This window comes from Meles meles, chromosome 7 (genome assembly GCF_922984935.1).
Source record: "Meles meles chromosome 7, mMelMel3.1 paternal haplotype, whole genome shotgun sequence".
Lineage (NCBI taxonomy): Eukaryota > Metazoa > Chordata > Mammalia > Carnivora > Mustelidae > Meles > Meles meles.
The window spans coordinates 102,522,543-102,549,168 of NC_060072.1; the positions used below are offsets into that span (position 1 = coordinate 102,522,543).

Below are 26,626 nucleotides of genomic sequence, written 5' to 3' on the forward strand. Positions count from 1 at the left end.
TGGAAGAAATTATGCTGAGCGAAATAAGTCAAGCAGAGAGAGTCAAGTATCATATGGTCTCACTTATTTGTGGAGCATAACAAATAACATGGAGGACACGGGGAGTGGAGAGGAGAGGGAGTTGAGGGAAACTGGAAGGGGAGATGAACCATGAGAGACTATGGACTCTGAAAAACAACCAGAGGGTTCTGAAGGGGCGGGGGGGGTGGGAGGTTGAGGAACCAGGTGGTGGGTAATAGGGAGGGCACGTACTGCATGGAGCACTGGGTGTGATGCCAAAACAATGAACACTGTTATGCTGTAAATAAAAACAAAACAAAACAAAACAAAAAAAAATACTCAATGTAGGAATCTTGGGAAATGGGAAAGTGCACAAAATTTTTAACAGATCAGGTAGTTACAAGACCCATTGATAGTGACCATCCTTTTTATAAACTCTGTTCAAATCAGGATTTTACTGCCATAGTGTTAGAACCTGAGTTTAAAAAAATTATTTTAATTAATAATTACTAAAAACATGATTTCAATGGAGATACACTACTCTGCTGTGGATACACTATATAGTAACTATTGCACCAGCGCTGGGTGTAGGTGGTTTCCCTTCTCTTGCTTTTTTACATCACACTGTGACCATCTCTGAATCTCTAAACCATGTCTGATTCTCCTCTGAAGACAGTGCCCCAGATACAGGTATAAGAACTAGTGTGTTCCGGCATTACTTTTGTAGACTGGGGAGTACACCCCCGCTCCCCGACGTGCACGCTGCTCTTCTCTTCTAGAAAGCTGCCCGCTTTACCTCCCCCAAAGCTGCCATAAGTAATTACGGCGATGATGAGGCAATTACAATCAGACCTGCCTCTCCAACATGGAGTGCGTTTAATAAGCAGGAATGACCTCACTTCATATCCAAAAGTGATCTGCAGGCACTTTTCATGACAAATTACCATTTCATATATAATTTAGCTGGTTAGCAAGCACAAAGAACTGTATAATTTTCTTCAAAAGAACCATACCTTTTCATCTTCCATCTCTTGTTCCTTCAGCAGGTGCTCCAGGTGGGTCATGTCATTATGTTTAAATAACTTAATGTCACTCCGTGATGCCTGCAATCCTTTCTGAATGGCAAAGCAGGCAGCTCTGTCTCTGCAAGGAAGAGAGACCCACCAAGTTGGGGTTTTAAAAGGTCTTGTCAACATTCTTGGAAAAGGAATGCTTGCTTTCTGTAGCTGCTCAATGCGCACTTGTTAACACGCAGATCAGTAAGAACATCTGATGGCTTACACGCCACTGTTTGTGCCTCACTCTGCACGTCTTTTTCAGAGTGACCACGCTCACTCCTTTGCACGGAGCACACCCCTGCCTCATTTTACCATCTCAGAAGTCAGCATGCACATCTGTTCACCCACAGCAATTTTTTCTTTCTGAGAAACACAACGCTGGTGATCTCACCCTTGGTGGCGTCTCGGATTTGACTGGCGCAGACTCTGCCCTTATTTTGCCATGAGAAGTGATACCAACTGTTGACTCTGGTTTTGGCAGCTGAAAGTCCAGTAAGATCTTCTAAACTGAGTTAGGGAGGGAGGATGTCTCTGACATTAAGCTGCATTATTTTAAAGTATATGCAAGGCTTCTGCCACGAAGATGGAATAGTCCTATTTTCCCTGTTTTTCTAAGTACAAGCCCAAACCCCGGACACTACATATAAAACAAACATAAGAAGACTCTGAAGAGTGCAGAAAAATGACAGGCCGGCTGAAGACCTATGAAACGACATCTCATGGGCCTCCCTGACTTGGAGCTGACGAAGCTGACCAACTCCAAGTGCCAAGGGGCACGGGCAAAAAAGTTCACACAAGCCTGCCCTCTGTGGCCAAAGGGACAGGAAAGGGGCGGCCCAGCAAGCAGAAATGACTCGATTGCAGCCAAACCACAGAAAAACCTGGGCTCATCCCCCGACACCAGCAAGGGCTGAGGGGGCCCAGATTCAGACCACTGCAAAGCTAACACGCCAACAGCCGCCCCAGTGGCCTCAGAGAAGGGAGCCAGGACTGGACCCCGCGAGCCAGTAACAAGGGCCCTCACAGCGGCATCAGTGAAGACCACATGGAGAGCCCCAGCCTCCACTCCCCTGCCCCAAGAAAAGGGGCAGCCTCCTTTTCTTGGCTTGGGCTGTGCCCGAGGAGGCTCAGGTAAGAGTGGGTCTCTCATTAACACCGACGGAAATGAACACACCCCCACCTGGGTGTCAGTGAAGGCGGAAGGGGGACCCTGGCCTTGTACCTCCACCTGGCAGTAGTGAATGCCCCCCACCCCTAATGGAAGAGTGACAGAGAAAGCCGACTAAAACCCACGGTTTAAATAAAGCATAAACTCTGATAGCAGAATATGAAAATGTCCCGATTTCGAGTATCACTTGTCATACCAAGAATCAAAAGATATCAAACAGAATGAAAGAAAATAATCAACAAATACCAATGTTGAGTTGACAGATGTCCGGATTATCTGAGAGTCATTTTAGAGCAGTCATGATAAAAATACTTCAGTGAGCACTTATGAACATGCTTGGAACAAGGGAAAAACAGAAAGCCCCAGGAAGGAAATAGAAGACAAAGAATCCCATGGGGAAGCTAGAACTGAAAGACACAATGGCTAAAAGGAAAAAAAAAAGAAAGAAAAAAAGAAAAAGTATAGTGGATGGGCTCAGCAGCAGGCTGGGTGGGATGGAGAAAAGAATGGGAGAAGTGACAGACATAACAGAAGCTAGCAACGGAAACCAGAGGAAAACACACAACAGTGAAAGAACAGAGCCTTAGGGACCTGCGAACTACAACGAAAGCTGCCACACTGGCCTCAGTGGAGTGCTGGAGGACGGAGAGATAGCGGGGCTGAAAAGTACTCAAAGAAATAAGGATGGAAGATGCCTCCAATGTGGTAAGAGGCTCAGCGAAATTCATACAGGTAAACCCAAACAAATAAACGCCAAAATTATAGTAAAGCTTCTGAAAACTAATGATGATGAGGAAATCTTGAAAGCAGCCCTAAAATGACACCTTACATAGAAGAGAAAAATAATTTGAGAGACCAATCAGAAACCACGGAGATCAGGAAAAAGTGTTATATCCCAAATACTTGGAAGAAGAGAACTCTCAAACAAGAATTCTGTAACAAGCAGAAAGATCCTTTAGGGAACAGGGGAAACGAAGGCAAATGAAGGAAAACCAAGAGAAGATGACCCCAGCAGACCAGGGGAAAAGGAATGGCTAAAGGAAGCTCTCCACATAGAAAAAAAGTAAAGAAAGAAAATGAAAGAATCTTAGATTATCAGAGAGGAAGAAAGAACACAGTAAGTAAAATTATGAACAAACACACTAGGCTTTTCTTACCTTCCCAAGTTTTCTAAATTATTTTGGATGATTTAAGTAAAAATTATAACACTGATATGGTCTTCAATGTACGTGCAGGAAGTACTGAAAACAATTATAAACAAGGAGAGTAGAGAAGTGTAAGGAAGGTAAAGGTTTCTCTACCTGAAATGGTAAAATGACGAGACCAGCAGAAGGTGATAACTTACGTGTATACATAATGTCATACTGAAAGCAATGACTAAAAACAAACAGAACTATGCAATGAGAAACACTCAAAAACACCATGGATAAGTAAAAATAGAATCCCAAAACATGTTCACTTAACCCCCAGAAAGGCAGGAAAAAGAAAACAGAAAAACAAAAAAGAGGTAACAAATATGAAACAAAAAATAAAGTGCCCTCACATGTCCAGTAATTACTTTAAATGTAAATGGCCAAAATACACAATTTAAAGACAAAGACTGGCAGAATGGATCAAACATGTCCCAACAATATCCTGCCTATGAGAAAATATACAACAAGGTATATAATAACGTGGTAGTGGCTGTATGTGTGATACGCACAGAAAATACAGCATGCAAATATTCATCAGGAGAAAGCAGAATACCTACGCTGTTATCTGATGAAGTAGACTTTGGAACAAAGAAAATTACCAGAGACAGAGAAGAACATTATACAGTGATAACCAGGATCAATTAACCAAGAAAATACGCACCAAACGATAGAGCTACAAAAGGCTGAGAAGAAAAACTGAGGTAAGAGAAAGGAACACAGACAAATCACAACTACAGTAACTGTAGAACTACCAGACGGAAAATCAGCAAGGCCAGACCAGACCTCAACACCACTGTAAACTAAGAAGATCTAAGTGTCACTTATGAAACATATCACTGAGCAATGGCCAAATACTCTTCTTTAAGTGACCAGGGAACATATTCTCACATAGACCACATCATGATCCATGATACAAACTGCAACAAATTTAAAATCTCCCAACACTTGGAAATTAAACACACTTGTAAATAATTTGTGGGTCAAAGAGAGTCTAAAGGAAAACAAAATATACCAAACTAAATGAAAATAAACAGACCAAGGTGAGTGGGACAAGGCTAGAGGAGCACGTAAGTAGTGCACAGCACCATCACATTAGAAAAAAGAAAAAGTCTCAAATCAATAATCAAAATTTCCAACTAAAGAATCTAGAAAAAGAAGAGCAAAAAGAAGCCAAAAAAGAGCAAAAGGCAGGAAACAATAGCAGAAAGTGATAGAAGAATTGAAAACAAAAATACAATGGAGAACAATCATTGAAACAAACAGCTGATTCTTTGCAAAGATAAATAAAATTGAACAACTGGAGCAAAACTGACTAGAAAGAGAGGAGACAGAATACCAGACAGGAATGAAATGTGTTATCACTTCAGGCTCTGCTAACATTTAGAAGAAAAAGGAAATATTATAAAGAACACAACCTAAGTTTGACAACTGAGAAGAATGAATTCCTTGAAAAACACAAACCATCTTAACTCATCAATATGACACTGACAATCTGACCAGCCTTTTAAGTACTAAGGAAATTGAATTCAGAATTAAAATTCTTTCAAAAAATAAATCTCCAGGCCTAGTTGGCTTTACTGAAGAAATCTACCAAACATTTAAGGATTTAACATTAATTTTATACTATTTCTCCAGAAAACACAAGAAGGGGATTTTATGGACTAGTCTCCTAATGACAAGACCAAAGTCCAAAAAATGCAAACATCATTAGCCATCAGGGGAATATAAATTAAAATCACAATAAAATCTCTCTATACACTTATCAGAATGGCTAAAATTTTTAAAAAAAATGACAATACGAAATGCTTCTTAGGATGTCGAGAAACTACATCACTTAATACTATTTATGGGAATGCAAAATGGTACAGCCGCTCTGGAAAACAGGCAATTTCTTAAACAACTATGCAATGCTATGTGACCCAGCAGCCGTGCTCCTTGGCCTACACCTACAGAAATGAAAACCTAGCTTTAGAGAAAACCTGTGCATAAATGCTCACAGCAGCCTTCTTTGTTCTAGCCCCAATCGGGAAAGAGCTCAGACATCCTCTGTTGGTGAGTGGTTCAACCAACTGTGTTGCTTCCGGACCATGAGGTATGTTTGACTCAGTAATCACAAGGAATGAATTCGCAATCAACACAACATGGGCAGACCTCCAGAGAATTAACGCCGAGGGAAAAAGCGACTCCCCAAACACTATTTAGTGTACGACCACACTTGTATTAACAATCTTGAAATGACAACATTACAAAAAGGGAGACTGGATGTGGCTGCCAGGGGATAAGGAGTGGGCAGGGCGGGAGGACCACGGGTATGGCAACGTGAGGGATGCTCGTGGCGCAACATGAGGGATCCTCGTGGCGATGGAAATGTTCTGGATCTTGACTTCATCTGTGTCCATATCCCAGCTATGAAGCAAGCACTGGCGGAGACAGGGCAAAGGGCCCACAGAATCTCTGTATTATTTGTCATGAACGGGGACAGACCTAGCATGTGAGCAAGCACTCCACCGAGATTACTGCTGGCAAAGCTCTCCCACCATTTACTGAAGTCAGAGACTAAGCCCTGCGCGTCACTGTCTAGGCCTAATGAATTCATCCAATAATTTACTAAACACCAGCATCAACTCTAGTGCTCCTACCTTTGGATGAGTTCTAGGAGGAATGTTTAAAGTGATGTGTCAGAGCACAGCAAGTGGGAGTGAGCGCAGCCCAGGCCTCCCGGCCGGTACCACAAACAAAGCAATCCCACACTCGGGACCTGACGAGGATGCACACGAGCTCCGTGCAGCCGCATGCTGATGCTCTGGGCTGCTGGGGGCTCGGGGGGCAGGACGGGCTGCACACCCCAGCCCTGGCCCCCAAAGCCCAACGGAGCCGGCGCTGTGGCGTGTGCCCGAGCTTGCCGCGCCAGCAGAAGCCCGCTGGGGAGCAGCAAGAGGCTGGTGTGGGGGCCATGGGAAGCTGGGCTCTGAGCCTTGGCGCTCGGACCCCTCTTCTAAGTGCCAGGATCCATTCATTTATCAACTGAGCTGGTGTTTTCTGAGCGCAACTGAGTGGAAATGCGCTCCTAGGCAATGACATAGTAAGAACCAATGGAAGTGCCACAGAAGAAGAGCCCAGCGAGTGTGAGGCGGGACGAGCAGGGGACAGTGGGGGTGTGTACGTGTGTGTGCACATGCATGAGTGGGAGACCTGACAAGCAGGGGACTGTGACAGGCAGTGTGAGCACCTGTGTGATCATGGGTTCCCAAGAAGTCCAAACCCCTCTAGCTGTGAGACTTTCCCCACATGTGGCAGGGGTCTCAGCTTGGTCCTTGAGGTGAGGGAGGGTGGCCCTGTAGAAGCACTACCGTGTGGGGTGAGCAGCATGAGCCGGCATCGAGGAGGGGTGAAGACTATTCTAGGCACAGGGATTGGTGTGTTCAAAGGCCCAAAAGCGAGAGGAAACTAGCATATAGGGCCAATGAGTCTATAGCACGAGCACCTGAAGTTTTGAAAAGGGGACAAAATGAGCCTGGAAAGGTAGTCCAGAATGCAGAAGACTGTAATAAGAACTTGGATCTTTATTTCAGGAACGATGGAAGCTCTTAAGCATGACATAATCAGATGAGATTTTTTAAAAAGATTATTCTGGCTATGGTGTTAAAACGGAAAAGAGGAAACAAAAGTAAATCTGAGACCTAAAATTCAAAGTCACTTAATGATCCACTCAAAGGACAGCAGAGGCTTGGGCTAGAGGGTGGTGCCCGCAGTGGGAGCAGCTGGCTGCCCAGCTGGGCCAGCCCCAGCCCACTGCTCTCTGCTCTTCCTCTTCACAAAAGTGGAGACACCACACAGCCAGGATGCGTGTGCTTGAGTGCGCAGATTTGCTTGTGGCTTATAGCCTAGCAAGCCATGAAGCAAGGTCAGCAGAGAGCAGGACTCAGGGCGGGGTGGTGGGAAACGGAGGACTCCGCTGACTGCGTGGGCGGCGACCATGGACCTTCAAGGACACTACGGTGCCACAGAGCTACAGAGGGAAGTAAGTCTGGCTTTCCCGACATCAATAAATAAAACCAATCAATTAAAAAAAAATGCTTTCGGCATCCTTCTAGTGATGGTCTCATCAATGCCGCACCAATTACTTCATGGAAAGTCCTCTTTAAACAGAAAGTCAGTATTACCTACGGCAGATAACCTCTAATAAAGGAATTCTCCAGGAAGATCACCATTATCTCCAGAGGAACTCTGACTGGCAACACAGGTTAAAGTTACTCACACAAACATGTCACCTCTCTTGGAGTAAGCGGGGATTGCACTGGCTACGGTGGCAAACCCGTAGGAGTAGATGATGGCTTCCTCCGTCTTCATGAACTTTGCCAGGCGGTCTTCCAAATCCAAGTGCACATCTACAATAAGATGTTAAGTGGTTAAAACATCTTCTAATTCTTTTTCTTTAAGTACAGAATAAAGAAAATAACGTAAGCAGTTTAGTTAGTAATACTGTCACTTTATGGCCAAAATGAAACCGTCTTTGAGTTGTAAATTATATGAGATCTACTGAGATGACTCTCAGCCAAAACGATTCCCCAAGCCTGTGAACAGCATCTGCTACTCCTCTGCCCCTACAAGGTCTTAGTGGGGCCGCTCCAATCCTGGCTCTTGCTTCTCTGCCATGGTAGCTCAGCGACACAAGGCCTAGCGACTTCACCTGCCTTAACTTCCCTCAACCAACCACATGGAGGCTTTACTAACGTGTGACACGGTATTAAACCCTTTTCCCATTTAGCAGAAGGTACCACACTAGACATTAAGACAACTGGAAACCAACTTTTAAAAGGAAAAGATGAATAGAAGAGCCTGCGTGTCCTGCAGATGACAGAGGCGCCAGCACACAGTATGCACCTGCTCCAGCTCCGCGGCAATCGCTCTCCCGTCCGACTCTCCACATAAGCGTACCGGGACTTCAGATGGGTGGTACAAAGAGAAATGCAGTCATTTACAAAAGCTACTTGAGAAGAATGCTGTTGTAACAGCAGGAACGGACTGTGCCCGTTAACCCGGGACCACCTATCGTGGCTGCTCACTGCCGCTCACCTTCCCAGTCTCAGGCACTGGGCTACACACCCCAGCAGGCAGGCTACACGCCCCGGCAGGGACTAGAATAAACAGTGCACGGACCAGCTTTGAACCTGAAAACTTCGAAGTGGTCCTAAAACGAGGCATTACCCAGGAGAGAAGAGGACTTTTAAAACTTCCTCTAGCTCTTTTCACTATAGCAGGACCCACACCTGGACAACAATCAGAGTTCTGCTGTACTCCCTGTCAAGGGTCAGGGAAGCAGATGCCTGAAGCGAGCTCTAGCTTACTTGCTGGGTATTGCTGCTCAGTTTTCGCGCTCCTCACTGCAGGTCTCTTGCCATCGAACTGGGGTTTAGCTCAGGGCACCTGCCTACTGCCACTCAGCGGCGAGTTCCCACCTGTGCCCTTCATTCACAAGCAAGCGCACTCAGTCTCCGGTCAGGAAACATGGTGCAAGTGTCTGAGAGTAGAGGGACCGAGGTGCTTCAGGCAGGTAGGCCGCAGGCGTGACCTGGCCCCTTGTCTCTTCCTATGGGCTTGGAGTTCTGGAGTTTTCTTATGCCAGCTGCTTCCTGCCTTTCAGTCGTGCCCCTCTGTCAGGTGGCACAAACCCAGTCCCCCTTCCTGACCCTAGGCTTACCAGACTACCTGGCTTTACCTGACAGCCACTGCACGTCTGATTAACAAATGAACTGAGAACATTGCTGGACTTCCCTCATCTAAATACTTTTTAAAATACATTTTTAAAAAGTCCATTCTTTTATTATGACCTGATTGGAATGGGATAAACAGTTCATTTTCATAATTCCTCCAAGACATGTATACATGAAAGACCAAACATGCCTCTTCCTGTTGGCAGTTAAGATGTACACCAACATAACCTATTATGAAAAGCACATGAACTGCCGTTTGACGTCCATTCCCGAGAGGTCACGGTCACTGCACAGATGACATCAACATTAGCTAAGTGTGGGACTTTACAGTAACGAAGTTAATGACTATATCCCATGTGATCCAAATGGTATCAAACAGGTGCTTAGGTCTTGAGCATCAGACCTGTGACATCACCAACACAGAGAACATGACCCTGACCCTGATGGCCTGTCCTCTGCCACGTGCTGCCAGTGAAAGGTTTCGGGGAAAATGGGACGAGAACAAGGGAAGCAGCCACATGCTAGAGAACCGGGCATCCCCCACACTGAGCAAGGAGCTCCTGCCTCCTCCTCAGAGTGCTCTCTGCACCATGCCCCCCACTTCTGATCAGAATGAGGACAAGTCCCTCACTGCACATGACTATGTGGCCTCCAAATCAGGACTATCTACCCCAAATCTCCATGATTTAGTTAGCAGACGAGTCCCAGAACTGCTCTCATCCAGTATCTCCATTTCAAAAACAAAACACCTGCTATGGACACGAACTATTTTTGCTAAATACAAAGAAGATTTTAAATCATTCTGTAGACTCCGCTTTACATGACTCATTTTTTCACTGATGAGCGATGAGAAAGTCAAACAATCTTGGCTTAATTTCAGGGCTTTAGCATTAATTACACAGTGGATGAAAACTACATGTTAGAAACGTTCCCACCGTTATACATACTCGTAACTGCTTTTACATCACTGCCAAAAAGTGGTTAAGAAGAATCTACAGTAAGTCAATGACTTACCGATTCTTGCCCTTCCCAAAAGTCTAACAAAGACTAGCCTCTTTCTCCTTGTACCTGGGGACACTGGGCTTTAGCTGACAGCAGCCTCACAGAGCAGGTTTTGTGACAGGCAGGTGTGCAGCGCTACGTGACTTCTGATGTGTGAAAGCTACTCTGTGCAATGAATAAACTCTCAGCCCAAGGGAGGGGGAGGTACCAAGCAGGGAAAGCACCAGGCCGTGCTCTCCTGCTTCTGATTTCGGTCTTCTATGCAGATGAACCGTTCCACCGACTGTTCCATGGATTTGCACAGAGTGCAGGTAGAGCACCACACCTTCGGATTCACCACTAGGAACACACACTGCAGGACAGAGGCAACAGAGGGAGGTGCCCAGAAAGCTCTGTGTCCCTCCCAGCACTCGCTGCCCTTTCTTGCACCTGCTCCCTAACGAGAACCTAACAGAAGGGATTCGAGGCCGGTATAGGATGTCTGGCACCCAAGGCAGGGCCTGGTCACGGTAGTCATCACAGGGGGTTCCAGATCTGGCCCCCCGCCTCACTGGGTGTGGACCAGGGCAGGCCTGAAACAGTTCCGTGCCTCTCAGGTCCTTCCTCTGTCAAAGAGGTAACAGTCAGACCCGCCTCAAAGGGCTGTTACCAGAACCACGAGTCAATGCCCATGAAACACAGTAAACACCCGGCATGGAAAAACCAATACACCGTTTAAGTGTTTGTACAGGTAAATCAATATTTGTAGGATAAAAGGCTTTCTTTTAAAAGGAAAAAAACAGTTACACCATTTTCTAATTAAGTTGTCCAAACCCCACGTATTTAAGAACCTCATATTCTAGTAATTTTTCCATTTGCCTTCCCTTTTATGTATCTCCTCTTTTATTCTGCTAAGAGGTATTTCGGCTTTCTTGGTTGTCTTCCAAAGGAAAGACTACAGAATAGTCAACTTCAGAATAGTTTAGAAACCACCAACTACATTTTTTCTTAAGGCTTCTATATTTTGTGTTACATACTGTTTTCATTTTCTATCCCTGGAGACAAGGACAACTTTTCTTAAAAGTACAAATAATAGGGGGCACCTGGGTGGCTCAGTGGGTTAAGCCTCTGCCTTCAGCTCAGGTCATGATCTCAGGGTCCTAGGATCAAGTCCCGTATCGGGCTCTCTGCCTGGCAGGGAGCCTGCTTCCTCCTCTCTCTCTCTGCCTGCCTCTCTGCCTACTTGTAATCTCTGTCAAATAAATAAATAAAATCTTTAAAAAAAATACAAATAATACACTTATGCACTCATTAGAACATAAACATAGGGCTGAGTGTTTTCCAAAATGTTTTTACGTGCAGCATCTTATGTGATTCTTGCCAAAACGTTCTAAGCTGTGCAAACAAGGAGCGTCCCCTCCTATCCTGCAAAAGCAACCCCATGACCGGTTAGTAGAAAGAACTGGCAGGTCTAGGAATATCATGACCAAATGTTCCTCTTAATAAAACACGCAGGCATGTTTGGGGCACTCAGTTGACTGCTCTGAATTAAAGAAAGAATATATTCTGAAAAATAAACTGAACAATTTACTTGTTCACTAATGGCTCCTGAACACAATTAAATGCCACTATCCTTCACCATGAAATCCCGCCACTGACTGTATTTTGACTTAGTTTAAAAGCAAAGAGTCAAGCAGGCACTGTGTATGCAAAGCAGATACTGGGAAACCAGTGATAACTTCCAGCAAAAGAGATCTGAACGTATTCAAGGAAAACCCAGAAGCTGGATAAGAGAAATTGTCCAAGCGTGCAGCCCGAGCCCTAGAGGACAGTCCTCTCTACAGCCTGACAAATCCTCTCGTGCCATTCTCAAACACATGCTCTGACAATAAAATAAGAAGCTGGAAAACTCCTAACCACATGGTCCTGACGAGATGACCAGAGACCTTGAGGAGTTCTACTTGCCAAAGGCAAAACATTCAGCCCAAGAAACTAGACGAATGTTAACTCAACCATCATTTGACTTTTTTTTTCTGTATTAATCATCGAATGTCATCTAATATGTTACTATGAAATAATAAAAAGGAAAACATTTTAATAAAGAAATTTATTTTCACTAGTGATTTACATTCATTTTTGAAAAGCTGAAAAAAGAGCTAAACAAGGAAGTTTCTTCATCTCTGAAAGCAGATGCCTGAATGTGTTACTCCCAGGGGAAAAAAAAAAGATGACATTAAAAAAACAACTTTTGCAGGGGGGCCCCTGGGTGGCTCAGTTGGTTGAGTATCCAACTTCTGATTTCGGCTCAGGTCATGAACTCAGGGTTGTGAGACTGAGTCCCGTGTCAGGCTCTGCGCTCAGCAAGGAGTCTGCTTAGGACCCCTAAAAATCCAAACCCAATTTAAATTTCAAACTCACTCCAACAGCAAGGTACAGAATACATGCAGGCTATGTTGCCATTTTTGTAAAATTAGCGGGAAAACGTATGTACAGGAAGTAGTTTGCATTTGCTGAAAAGCGTCCCTGGAGGAATTAATAAGGAACTACTCATAGTAGTTCCTTAGTAGCTGCCTTTTGCGGGGGCGGGGGTGGGGGGGTGGCTGCGATAATGGTGGGGGAGGAGACAACTTTCATTCTCTGTGAACCTTCTGAAACTCACATATGGGCTGAATTATTCAATCAAAAATACTAAGAAATCATGAACTTGGGGCACCTGTGTGGCTCAGTCGATAAATGTCTGCCTTCAGTTCAGGTCATGATCCCAGGGTCCTGGGATTGAGCCCCTTATTGGGCTCCCTGCTGGGCGGGAAGCCTGCTTCCCCTCTCCCACTCCCCCTGCTTGTGTTCCCCCTCTTGCTGTCTCTCACTGTCAAAGGAATAAATAAAAATCTTAAAAAAAACAAAAAAACAAAAAAAAAAGGGGCGCCTGGGTGGCTCAGTGGGTTAAAGCCTCTGCCTTCGGCTCAGGTCATGATCCCAGAGTGCTGGGATCAAGCCTCACATCGGGCTCTTTGCTCTGCAGAGAGCCTGCTTCTCTCTCTCTCTCTGCCTGCCTCTCTGCCTACCTGTGATCTCTCTCTGTCAAATAAATAAATAAAATCTTAAAAAAAAAAAAAAAAAAGGAACTGTGAACTAAAGATCCCGCATCTGGAAGCACACAACAAGCCGCTACTGCATACTTCAATCCAGGGGAGCCACACACAAAGCTGACTGGGGCTATTTTACCAACTCTGGGAAAACTGGTTTCGAAGAGTTGAAACCTTTCTTTTTCATGACTTGATTCAGCAATAAATCTGCTATTTTCTCAAATTAACTCCCAAGCAGAAGCCAAGGCCACACAGGCAAATAAAATTCCCTAGAAAGAAATGCTTTCAAGAAAGTAATTTTTTTTAACCCCAGCAAGCAAATTATAGAAATTCTTGTTGATCAGATTACAACAAACAACCCATAAAAAATGTCTTGCCTAGCTCTCTAATACTACTTATCTAGGAAATAATTCCTTACCAATAACAACCAAGCAGACAACCCGTGTCTGCACTAGACTAAAGAGGGGGACTGACCGGAGCTCTGTTAAGCCTTTGGTCCTGCCATCAGGGCTGGCATCAGAGTACTTGGCTCCTCGTTATAAGGCTGAAATTAATGAGCTGTGTGACTGTGAGGAAGTCACGTAACCTCTCTGAACTTTCTACACCACTTCTGAAGGACTGGGATGCTGGAACACAAGATATTTCAGACCCATTCCAACTTAAAATATTGGGACACCTACTCTGTTGTCTGTCTGTTTCCAATACCAATAATTTAATACTAAGCTAGCTACAGAATAAAGAAAGGTTCTCCCTTCATAAAAACACCTTCACTGTTAAGACAAACACACACAGGCTTAGACATGGAAACTCGGACAGAAGACAGAAGAGATTTCCCAGGCTCTATTTTCCCCACATGCTGCCATGTGGAGGCCAGAACGTTGCGTTCAGTACTATATTCACGTGAACAATCATTTAACATTTTCCCTTGAGGACTCTGAGTTGGGGACTTCGTAGTGTTTGGAACTACACTCATCCTAAGACACAGCTGGTCATCAATGACCCTCTTCATTCCAGAAAGAGCCACATCATCAATCCTTTGCCACCTCCTACCCCATCTGTCCTGTCTCCCTTCCCATAGGAAGTGGCTGCCCAGCTCACAGGAAGGCTCGAGCCAGGTTCTGGGCTCCCCAGCGGAAGGTGGACAGAGCCATGTGCAACACCCTGCACCTACTTCAAGGGCTACTGCAGCCGCACAGCCTGCTCCTCCACACCGGCCCTCGGCTGCACCTTCCCGGACAAGCACAAGGACGGTGGGCTCGGCACTGGAGGAAGGGGACGAGGAAGAAGTTGGTTCCTGCATGACTGTGAAGAGCAGGGCCATCTGCAGCAGGACCCGTCCCCTTCCAACAGGCAAGCACGACAGAATCAAACAGAGTCTCCTCATGCCATGGTCCTTGGGGCACCTACAAGAACAGCTCGGGCTCCACCGGGCTGACGAGCTGGCCTTGGCCAGCAGGTCCTTTCCTTCATGAGGACCAGGGCCCCTCACACACACAGACTCAACCACTCAACGCCACAGTTAATCACGGATCTCTTTTCCGAGGAGTTTTGAAATTAAACTGAGTCCGTCGTTAGAGGCAGGTGAGTAGTATGAAGGAGAGAGCGGTACGTACCAAATGTGCCATAGAATCCTGTAGGTCCGCAAGTCCCCACGCCATACTTCTTCAGAGATGCCAAAGCTGCCGCCTTTGTGGGAGAAAAGTCAGGTCTTAATGCTTTACCTTCAGGGTTCAAAACTGATGTTTCCTACTCTTCAGCCCTCCTCCCAGGGCCCCCCGCTGCCAACTATGTTCCTTTCTTTCTTAGAAGCGTGGCAATTCTGACTGGACATAAAGAGCAGATACATGCGAAGATGTAGGGACAGAACTTAAAACATGGAAAAGCGGTGTTAGTCTGATTATCCAAACACGGTAAACTCAAGGCCTTTATCATTTTTGGCATTTCTGGGCCGAAGTCTTTCCTCCGAGTGGCTCACTGTCCTCCCAGGACACAGAGCCATTTCCGAGGCACACCTCCGACTGTAACCTGGGGGCTGGCTCACAGGGCTCCCCGGATGTCACGGCCGCCAAGCCACACTACACACCCTGACTGCCCACCCTCTGTGGAACCCCTGTCACAGCTCTGTCAAGAAAGAGTGATGGCCAATGGCCAGCAGAGGGAGCCCCTTCCCACGTTCTACGTTGGTCTCTTCTCTCCTGCCCAGATTTTTTTTTTTTTTAAAAGATTTTATTTATTTATTTTGACAGAGAGAGATCACAAGTAGGCAGAGAGGCAGTCAGAGAGAGAAAGAGGGAAGCAGGCTCCCTGCCGAGCAGAGAGCCCGATGTGGGACCCGATCCCAGACCCCCGAGATCATGACCTGAGCTGAAGGCAGCGGCTTAAACCACTGAGCCACCCAGGCGCCCCTCCTGCCCAGATTTTTAAGTAATCCGCGGTTACGCACAGTACCTACTTATCTTGACCCAAGCGTTATCCAACAATCCCAGGAAATTAAAGGAGGCAAAGTTGACACACTTCTTTCCATTCACCACAATGTTGTGGCTGGGGGCTGAGGAAAGAGAGGACAGAGGTAGATTTGAGCAGATATTCATGTTCCAGGGCATGTGCTGTCACAACACCCTGGGGCCACATGAGACACAGAACTGATGTCACTCTACCCTGGCTGCACACTGGTCTCCTAGCTCTCTGCTCAAACTAACTGATGTTCATTTCAGATTTATTTATTTCCAGAGAGAGTGTGAGTACACACGCGGGAACAGGGAGAGGTAGAGGGAGAGAAAGAATCCCAAGCAGACTCAGAGCTGAGTGTGGAGCCTAATGCACAGCTTGATCTCATGACCCTAAAACCATGACCTGAGCCTTAATCAAGAGTCAGCCACTTCACCGACGGAGCCACCCAGGTGCCTTCTTCTCATTATTTTTAAAGTGTAAAATTAGGAAGTGGTATTTATGAATCAGCTACTAGTTTTATTATCAGGCTAATTTGTAGTACTTAAAAAAAAAAAACAACAACAAACAAGTGAGCTATAATTCCAACACAGATAAATGGCAAACCTTTATTTGATTTTAAAACTCATTAAGAAAGAAGTAGCTAAATGAAATGAAGTACGTTGGGAAAAAATTTGGAATAAGACAAAGATGAAGGAAATATAAAAACATCAAAATCGAAAGCAAGAATGAGCAGTAAAGGTTTGGCTTTATAGTTAAATAGTTTGAAAATACACGTTAACTACAGAAAGAGACAACAGCAGTCAGTGGGCTAGGTTTCCCAGTTCTACAGTTAGTGCTGGAATACTATGTAAGAAGGATCCTGCCCCAGCCCCAGGGAGAAATAAAGCAACAGGGTGTCCAGTAGCCTGGGAGCCCAGGTCTCAGCTAGGCTGGGACCGCAGACGGGCTCTTGAGATGACCACAAGTGCTCTGCTAATGATACTTCCACAGAAGACCGGAAAACCCTGCTCTCAGGCCAGGTTCAAAGAACTGGTTTCCAAGGAGAGAAACAGATGATGCTGGGCAACCTGGGAAGGAAGAGAATGACCACCGGAAGCAAGTGGACCTGTACAGAAGGCAGGAGGCCTCTGGGAAAAGAACATGGGGCGCACCTGCACTCCAGCTCCTCCTGGCTTCTGGAGTTCGGGGAAGCTCCCTAGACCAGTGAGTCTCTGCTCCTTCATCCATGAAGTTGGGAGAGAACCCACCTCTCCGGAGAACAGCTCTAAAAGTGCCTGCTCCATAAGAGGTACTCTCTAAATATTCCTTCCTTCTTCCCTACGGCCTCAAGGGCTTCTCCTTCCAACCACCTGCTCTGACTCTGAACCCACCATGTCATTCAGTGGCCTTCTTAGGTTTCCCGCTCCTGCTGGCATGGAGGCGCTGGCACTCAGAAAGGGAAAAGACGGAGCCCCTATGGAGACAATCTGTAGTAAAGGCTGCCGCTGGGAAAGTCAAGGCTGTTCTACAAAAACTAATAAGCAAAAACAAAACAAACAAACAAACAAAATGAAACAAAACCACTAACAGAGAAATCAAACCATCCAGGAAATGTACACCCCAAACCGCTGAGCACAGCTGATAAACTGTCAGGAGGCAGCATGATGAAGGAGTCTGGGACCTAGATCCTGTTGGCACCTGGAGCAAGGAAAGAGCAGCTTCGGGCAGAAACGGAAGGATCCCACCCGTGCTCCTCGCAGCTTTGCAGGGATGTCACACTCGGCCCTTACCACAGAACACCAGAGAATGGGACCCTTCAGGATCTCTCGCAGATGCAAATATAGCCAAGCTAGAAAGACAGTTCCATGATGAAGGCATCAGAGGAGAGAAGGTGGGAAAATAAAACCCTTCCCAACCAAAAGCCACAACCTCACTATTAGTGAGAGTCAGTAATTAGAAAGTGAACTTAGAAACACGGAGGACAGTGTTTTAACTGAAGGAGACTAGGATTACAGAACCACACGAACAATGGGTTGGGTAGCAGTGTAAGAGCAGCTACCTAGAGCAACGAAAGACTCCAGAGCTCAAGAGAACTGTGTGTATACAAACACCTGGCGAATGACGGCAGATGCACCACAAACTGCCAAATCACACACATTTCTTTTTCTATGGAGCAAAATAAAGTTGAATAAACACGCACAAAGGTGAATTCTAGGCATATTAAAAACCTGGAAGATATTTTGGAAGAGGTAACAAAAGAAAATGTGGAAAAATGTCCTTGCGACGCCGGGGAGTATGGGGAGGATTTCTGCACAAGTCCTCCCACACACTAAGAGTGAGACCAAAATGGATGAATCGGAGTAATAATTAAGAATTCAGTTGGGGAGACTGGGAGGCTCAGTTAGGCATCCAACCCTTAATCTCAGCTAAGGTCTTAGTCTCAGAGTCCTGAGTTTAGGCCCTGTGTTGGGCTCTGCTGTGCGTGGAGCCTACTTAAAAAAAAAAAGAGAGAGAGAGGGAGAGAATTTGGTTCAGTGATGACACCGCAGACAAAGCTCAGAGATGGGCAACACTTACCAAACACTTCACTGAACCGAAGATGCCATCAATGTTTTTAAAGGAAGGAAAACTGTGCTGATGAAAATGGGAGGATGTTTTCTTATGATCTTACAATTTCTGAGTTTACACCGAATGAGAAGTTCTATTAGGTATCTCAGACACAGATTTTTGTCGCACTACGTATGCACGACTAAGCGGGAAAACATAACAGAAATCTGTCAACACATCCCTAACCTCTCCACCAGAGCCCTGGCTGTTTGCTCCACGTCTCCAAGTCATAGACAGCGTGGGTACACCGACAAGACTCCTCTCTGCTGTCAGGAGTGCCCCATGTCGTGCAGGGTGCTCCCTCATCATCGCCGAGCTTACCCGACAGGTTAGCGTCTCCCACACCTCAAATTCTGATGCGAAACTCTCTCCCTGGACCGAACTCATCTTTCCCCCGATGGAATCCCATTTCTTTTTTTTTTTTTTTTTTAAGATTTTATTTATTTATTTGACAGAGAGAGATCACAAGTAGGCAGAGAGGCAGGCAGAGAGAGTGAGAGGGAAGCAGGCTCCCTGCCGAGCAGAGAGCCCGATGCGGGACTCGATCCCAGGACCCTGAGATCATGACCTGAGCCGAAGGCAGCAGCTTAAACCACTGAGCCACCCAGGCGCCCTGGAATCGCATTTCTAAAAGCCAGCGGCAACCACCCACAGGCAGGAATCCGAAGGAGGGAGGCTCAAGCCTCTGTCACTGCAGCCTCTGCTCACTGGCTGGGAGGAGTCTGGGCCTCTCCCCGGCTGGCCGCTGGTTTCCCTGCCAGCAGTGCTCACATAGCTCTACGGAGGAGCCGGGATAAGTGCAGCCAGGACCAGTTTACAGGGACAGAGGCAAGGATGCCCCCACCAACAAGAGATCTCAGGGGCCCTAAGATTCATCCCAGTTCGGAGATCTGACGATAGGAAGAACACGAACGTGTGTCTTAAAACGGACATACAGAGTACCACACTGAAAACGGACAGTGGAGGAAAGTCTACAAGGCACACGGGATTCGGGCTAATCAAGACACGTACTAGGAATGCAGCAAGAAGAGGTGAAGACATGAAGAGGCAGTCACAGAATGGGAAAACCCCAGCAGCTCCCACACAGATGAAATGATGCTCAAAGGCCCAAATAATCAGAAAAATACAAAATAAAACAATGTTGCCCAGCAGGGTTGTGGGAAGCTGGGCCCTCATATCCCAACTCAGGGGAGCGGAGATGTGTGCACCACCAGGTAGGGAAGCCCCACAGGGAAATGAGACAGGCGTGTGTCAGGACCTACTGCTGGCTCCAGAGACTCACACAGCTGCACAAGGGGGCAGTAATCACCAGATTTTGTGTGGCAGCGGGGAGTGTGTGCAGCTGAGGGACCCAACATGAGCAAAGCGGCTAAGTACACAATGGAGGCCTACACAGCAGGTGGAAGGAATGAGAAGCACATCCAGCCCTCACCATCTGGTCTGCGCTGCGCGAGATCTCCTCATTATCCCTTAACGCCAGCTGGGGATTCCAGGCCCCTTCCAGAGGAAGCAATCTTCAACTACAGCCCCTAACCGGGAGAGAGGGGCACAGCATCTCCTACAAGAGACCCACCAGCCCTGCAGCTCAGCCAGGGAGAAGGCCTCACCGGCCTGGACTCTTGCTTGCCTCCAATAAACTTTCATTAAAACAACCCCTCTCAACAGTCTCCTCCCTCAGAAAATGACATTCCTCTCCCTTGTTTGTTGGACTTACCTACAGTTTAGCCCTAACTTGCTGGTCCCAAATTGTCATTTTTATTCCCAAATCAACCCATTTTTATTGGTAAAAATAACTATTTTTAAGGTTAACAATACATGCATAATAACAATAAATGCATCATTTTAGTAATTCAGATATACAGGACATCAAGCGATGACTGAAAGTTCGGTGGAAGTATTTCAGGAGGTGGCCAAGTAGGGGCCTGGGGGGAGGACGAAAGGAGACAAGGCGTAAAACACCAGCGTTGCTACGTGCAGGGGCTGACCAGAGTGGGACGGAGGACAGGGTCAGCACTTGTGTCCACAAGGCCCCACATGGAGAAACTAAGACGGAGCATCCACTGAGTCAGAAGACAAGACTCTGGCAGAGCTGAGTGAGAAGCGGGACCGAGCAAACACCGCCTGTGGGGGAAACACGACCCTGCACGTGCGCCGTCATGCATGTCTGTACCTAAAGGTGTGTGGTCAACGCAACCCGAGAAACTGCTTCATGCCAATTCACTCAGAAATAGTAAGAAGAAATGGACAATTACTAACGGACAATAACTAAAACTCACTCCGTTTGAAGAACTCAAAGAAGACAGGGAATTTGGGACTAAAAATCTAGGCTCAACACAACCAACAGTGCGACCAATGCAGACCTGTTAGAGGGCGGTGGAGAGTCAGTAACGCGTCCTCCAAACTGAGCAGCCCCTCCACGACTGAAAGCTGAAGCTGGCCCCCACCGTGCCAACGGAGCTGTGGCGTAACTTACCCACAGGGAGCTGAGGCAGGTGGGCAGGCAGGGCAGTGCGCAGCCGCTCTGCGCCCAGTCCAGGCGAGACTTGCCCTGGCTCTTCGGGAGCACAGGGCATGGGGGCACGGTCATGGGGTAGTCATCTAAACTGGGGCCTTCTGCAGACCAGTGATCCCGACCAGTTACCTACGGTGTCTTCTCCAGGGAAGATCGAACAAGCCTCCCTTCTTCTGGTCAGGGCATACGTTAATCTCCATGGGGCCCAGACCACGGAGCCCTGGAGAGGTCACTGCACGGGCTTGAAACTGGAGGGCCAGAGAAAGAGTCAGTGTTGTCAGCATGCCTACCACACGATGACTAAGAGGAGGGCAAGGCCGATTATATCTGATACCTGAACTGGACCAGCAACAGGAAGGGAAAAAAAGAAACAAAACTCACATTTCAACATGCAGGTCAAGAATCCCAAACATTAGCAAAACAAACCAGCAACGTATAAGAACTAATCAAACAGCCTTATTCCAGGAATTTAAGAATTACTTATGAATACGAAGACCTACCAGTGGCCTCTGGTAAACAGAACAGAATGAACAAAACCCGTCAGCCTGTGGTCCCTTCTAATGGAACATAAGATGCCTCCAAGGTCTAACTATCTGATGCTACTAAGACCAGGATGCAGGGAGGGACAACTCCTGGCAAATGGACAGGTTGTATGTGAGAAGTCAGAGACCAGAGAGAAAGCTGCACGTGAGCCGGCAGTGAGCAGCTCAGCCCCTGCTCCTGGAAAACAACCCCCCCTCCCCCACTCCCCCCCCCCCCCGCCCCCTGCCGGGGAACAGTTCCCTGTGGGCACGAGGGCAGCTGGAAATCTGGTAAGCAGCAGCCACTCGCGCTCAGATCCTCTTCCTACTCTGCAGAAAGACAGCAGACTTCCTCCCTGGAAAAGCCTGAGTATTAACTTTAAGTCCTACGGACAGCTGCGGGATGGTGCCATGCTGAAAACAGGAATTGAGTACAAATCCACATGATGAAAAATGGGACGCCAAGCCTTCCTCCTGGAAACAAAGAAGGAAACCTGCATAATCTCGGATCAGGGAAGGATTGTAAACCAATACAAAGGCACAAGCAACAAAAGAACAAAACAGACAACTGGACTTCATTAAAATTAGAAACATTTGTGCTTCAAAGCACACTGTCAGAGAAGTGACAAACCCAGAGAATGGGGGAAAATATCTGCATGTCGTATTTTTGATAAGGGACTAGTATCCAAAATATACAAAGTGCTCTTATAACTCAATGATAAAAAGACAAATAACCCAATTAGAAAATGGGCAAATGACTTAAGTAGGTTATTCTCCAGAAAAGACGTATAAATGGCCAATCAGTGCATGAAAAGATGCTCAGCGTCATTAATCATTGGGAAATGCAAATCCCAACCATGGAGGGTACCACTCGCCACCTAGCAGGATGGTCACAATGAAAGACAGTGTTGGCCAAGACAGGGAGAAATTACAACTCACATGCATTGCTGGTGAGAATGGAAAATGATTCAGCTACTTTGGAAAACAGACTGGTGGGTCCTCAAAGTAAGTTCCCACAAACCTCAACAATTTTATTCTCAGGTGTATATTCAGGAGAAATAAAAACATATGTCCGCAGAAGAAATGCGTACATAGAGGCGCCAGGATGGCTTAGTTGGTTAACTGTCTGCCTTTGGCTCAGGTCTTGATCCCGGGTCCTGGGACTAAGCCCCTGGAGTTGGGCTTCCTGCTCAGTGTGGAGTCTTCTCTGCCTCCCTCTGCCCCTCCCCTGCTTGTGCATGCACTCTCTCTCTCTAATAAAACCTTAAAAAAAGGTGAAATTTAAAAAAAAATGTACACAAATATTCATGGGAGTTTATGCACACATATAATTTTTCTCCTTCCACATACTACCTGGAAACAACCCTTAATACCCATCAACTGATGAACGTACAAAGTATGATATATTCAGAGTGAAATACTGTATTATTCAGACACAAAAGTGACACAAGCTACTATGACATGGACAAACCTTGGAAATGTGATGCTAAATGAAAGAAATCAGACACAAAGGGCCACATACTGCATGATTCCTTTAAAGTCCAAAACAGGCCAACACACGGAGAAAGTAGGTTAGTAGGTGTCAGGGGAAAGTAGATGGGGAATGGGGGGCATGGGGGGTTGAGTAAGCGTGGGTGTGCAATTTCTTTCTAAGGTGATAAAAATATTCTGGGGGCGCCTGGGTGGCTCAGTGGGTTAAGCCTCTGCCTTCGGCTCAGGTTATGATCTCAAGGTCCTGGGATGGAGCCCCGCATCGGGCTCTCTGCTCAGCGGGGAGCCTGCTTCCTCCTCTCTCTCTGCCTGCCTCTCTGCCTACTTGTGATCTCTGTCAAATAAATAAATAAAATCTTTAAAAAAAATATATTCTGAAATGAGACAGTGGCAATGGTTGCACAAGTCTGTGAACATACTAAAACCCACTCAATTGTGGTGAATTAAAAGACTGAATTTCATGGTCTGAGGATTATGTCAATAAGGCTATTATTGAAAGAAAAAACCTCTCCAAGTTAAGTAAATTCACTTACTCTTGTGTTAACCCAGTACTGAATGAACAGCACTAGTGCGTTCACTGAAAGGTAGCTACATTTTTTTTCTACAGATTTATTTGATTTTAATAATTTAATTTGAAATTGAGTTATCTGAAATTCAGTTTCCACAATTCTTGGCGTTTTGCACATCTTACTCCATTTTCCGTATCCCTGATAAGGCTCTTTAAATCCTTCTTGGAACACGGCTGAGAGAAAAAGGCTTTATAAATGCCTAAAGGAATGGCAGGTTTTTTTCCTTACAGCAGTTCCCCAAAAGTATGCAGTGTGTTCCATATCAACAGACATAAAGACACCTCACTGAAATTATCCATGCCAGGTCTTCTTTCCACTGTACATTTCTAAGATAAAGACTGGGCTGACTTCTGTGTTTTGTACAACCAGACACACTAAGTGCGTGTGGAAGATTCCACACAGTGACTAAACCCCAGTCAGCTACAGAGTGAGCTACTCCAATAAGCTGTCAGGGAAAGCCATTTAAAAGAGGTATTTAGAAATGTAAATACAGGGGCGCCTGGGTGGCTCAGTGGGTTAAAGCCTCTGCCTTCGGCTCAGGTCATGATCCCAGGGTCCTGGGATCGAGCCCCGCATCAGGCTCTCTGCTCAGCGGGGAACTTGCTTCCTCCTCTCTCTCTGCTTGCCTCTCTGCCTACTTGTGATCTCTGTCAAATAAATAAATAAAATCTTAAAAAAAAAAAAAGAAATGTAAATACAAGTTATGTGCAAACATTAGACAAAAAGAAAGTGAAGATGATTTACCGCAGTTAAAAACAAAAACCCAGAATGTGAAGACAGGAAAACTGCAGACAAACTGATAGGTTAACTTCTAAGTCAATATACAATTATCTAACTACACACATATGTTACATCCACACACTATTATTTCTCTTTTGGGTGTAAGATTCCTCACATTCTATACATTAACTGTAACACAGCTGGGAGCAAGAATGGAAATCTCTGTTTAAGAAGATTTTTAAATATACTGATTTCCCTTGAATATAATACATTTAAGAATGGGGACTCTAGTCTAAATATTCTTTTGGTTTTCTTGGGACATCTGGGGGGTTCAGTCACTTGGGCATCTTCCTTTGGCTCGGGATCATGATCCCAGGATCCTGGGATCCGGTCCTGTGTGTGGAGGGGTCATGGGGGGGGGGGGGGTCCTTGCTCAGCGGGGAGCCTACTTCTCCCTCTGATGCTTCCCCTGCTTGTGCTTGCTCTCTCTGACAAATAAATAAAATCTTTAAGAAAAAAAAAATTCTTTTGGTTTTCTCAGCACTTGTACTCTAGTAGGCAAGCATCTCGCTATACAAAGAAATCGCAAGAAAAACCAAAATACTGATTGTCTAGTGGATTAATCAAAATCACAAATGTGGCTTTTCCTGGAAACGTTATATCCAAGAGAACGCCTCACTCCTGATTAGTTGTGCAGTCCTCACAAAGGAAGCAGCAGCATAGAACAAGAAATTGTTCATTTTTTAAAAACTTTTTTAAAAACGTCCACGTCAGTGGCTTTTATCTCTGTTACTACAATGCGGATGGTACTGGCCATCGCGTACATCACATCTGTTCTGTCAACTGTTTTTCAATGGTTCTGAGAAGTCTCTCAGGGAAGACAGCGGTCTCCCCCGCCAGCAAGCAGCTATGTCAGCTTTTACAGAACCGTCCGAGGAAACCCGGAATTCGGGGCACTGGCACGGTAATTCCCTCCGTTCGTTCCCGGCGCCCTCCCTCGCACCGACGCCGCGCCGTCCCGCCGCACACCAACCCGGCGCATGAGGCTGTGTAAACACAATCCCAAGTTCTGGGCCCCTCACTTGCTCTAGCCGCGTGGCTGGCGGGCGGCCACCGCACGGACCCCGCGGGGACAGAACGTGCGGAAAGTCCTCCCGGCCTCGGTGGCGGAGCTCTGCGGACGCCGGTGGGGCGAACTCTCGCTCTCAGACAGCGGTTCTGCTGCCGAGCCGCCCGACGCACCTGAAGCGGCCGGCCGTTCGGGAACGCTAGCGCTCCGCGTCCAGGAACCCGCAGGAAGGGCACGTTTACCGGACAGAAAGTGGACACACGGGGGAGAACGGCGACGACTTCATATTCCCGTCCACTCGGCTTCCGGGACCCTTAGCGCCCACAGGAGCAAACTCCCGCACTCGGTTTCGTCCTCCCGTCTGCTCCTCCTCCCGAGCATCCCAGTTCCCTGAGGCCGACGGACCGAGCTCTCCCACCGCAGCTAGGCCACCCCGATTTGCCACCCGTCCCCGCTCGGAAGCGTCAAGAGCAGCCTCGCCCCTGCGCCCCCGCCTGTTTCCCTCCCAGCGCCAAAGGAGACCCTCGGTTCCCGCTCTCGCCCGAGTCTCCCCGCGAGCCCCTCCAGCCGGAGAAGGGGTCGGGGCGCGACGCAGCCGGCCTCGCCCAGGACCCGTCGCACCCCGCTGGGCCCGGTGTGGTGGCGTGCCGCTCGAGCGCTCCAGCTCACCTTGTAAAGCTCCTGGACCATCTCCACCAGAACCCACTGCTCCGCGGCGGTCGCCATGGTGAGCCACTGGCGCTGCCTTCCGGAAGGCGGGTCGCAGTTACGTCACGCGGCGCGTGGCGCAGCCCAGTGACATAAGGCCTGGGGCGGAGCTGGCGAGCGGGGGGCACCACCTCCCGACGCCTGCGCTCTGGAGGAAAGCGGGCGGCCTGAGCCGCAGAGTCGGTGGGTGTCGGCCTTGGGGGTCTTCTAGGCGGCCGGGAGAGGCGGGAGCTGGTGTTCTGTGGCCGTGCGGTGGTAGGACCGGTGCCGGGCTCCCCGGAGGGAGGCCAACAGTAAATGCCTGCCTTGCACTCGCAGGCCTGCTCTTCCCTTCTCCATCACAGAAGGAACCCACGAAGGCACTTTACTAAATAAAAATTACAGAAATGCCCAGAAACAGCGGCCTCTCCTGAAGCGCTTGCAGGTTTCTGCTCGGACCGACGCTGGCGGGGCGAGGTCCTCCAGCAGTGCGGCGGCGTGCGGCTTCCGCAACCTCCGCGGGCTCCTGCGGACGCGGTGCGGCTTCCGGAACCCTTGCGGGCTCGTGCGGACGCGGTGCGGCTTCCAGAACCTCCGCGGGTTTCTGCTGACGCGGTGCGCGGGCGCTCGCAGATGCGCAGATGCTTCAAGCCGGCGAGCCGGGGTCTGCGGCCAGACGTGTCCGTGATCGCCCCACAGGCCTTCCTGCTCCGGCCCCTCAGCTGCGCGTGTCTGATCCTGCGTAGTCCCTGGCTCGGAGCGCCGCGTCCCATATGAGTCCCGTTCCGGTGCACGGACTCCCGCACGCATGCACCGGGCT

The 26,626-nt window shown here is 47.4% G+C and overlaps 1 protein-coding gene across 1 annotated transcript in view; it reads right to left on the reverse strand.

The window, feature by feature from the left end:
- Window positions 1-26,198, reverse strand: part of LOC123946589 (serine palmitoyltransferase 1-like) — a 37,773-nt gene extending 11,575 nt beyond the window's left edge. The window contains exons 1-4 of the mRNA XM_046012063.1: window positions 25,789-26,198; window positions 14,814-14,886; window positions 7,678-7,807; window positions 1,014-1,143 (exon numbers count right to left, since the gene is read on the reverse strand). Coding sequence (XP_045868019.1) covers window positions 1,014-1,143; window positions 7,678-7,807; window positions 14,814-14,886; window positions 25,789-25,845 — 390 coding nt within the window. The 5' untranslated portion in view covers window positions 25,846-26,198. The remainder of the gene's footprint in view (window positions 1-1,013; window positions 1,144-7,677; window positions 7,808-14,813; window positions 14,887-25,788) is intronic.
- Window positions 26,199-26,626: the final 428 nt, after the last annotated feature.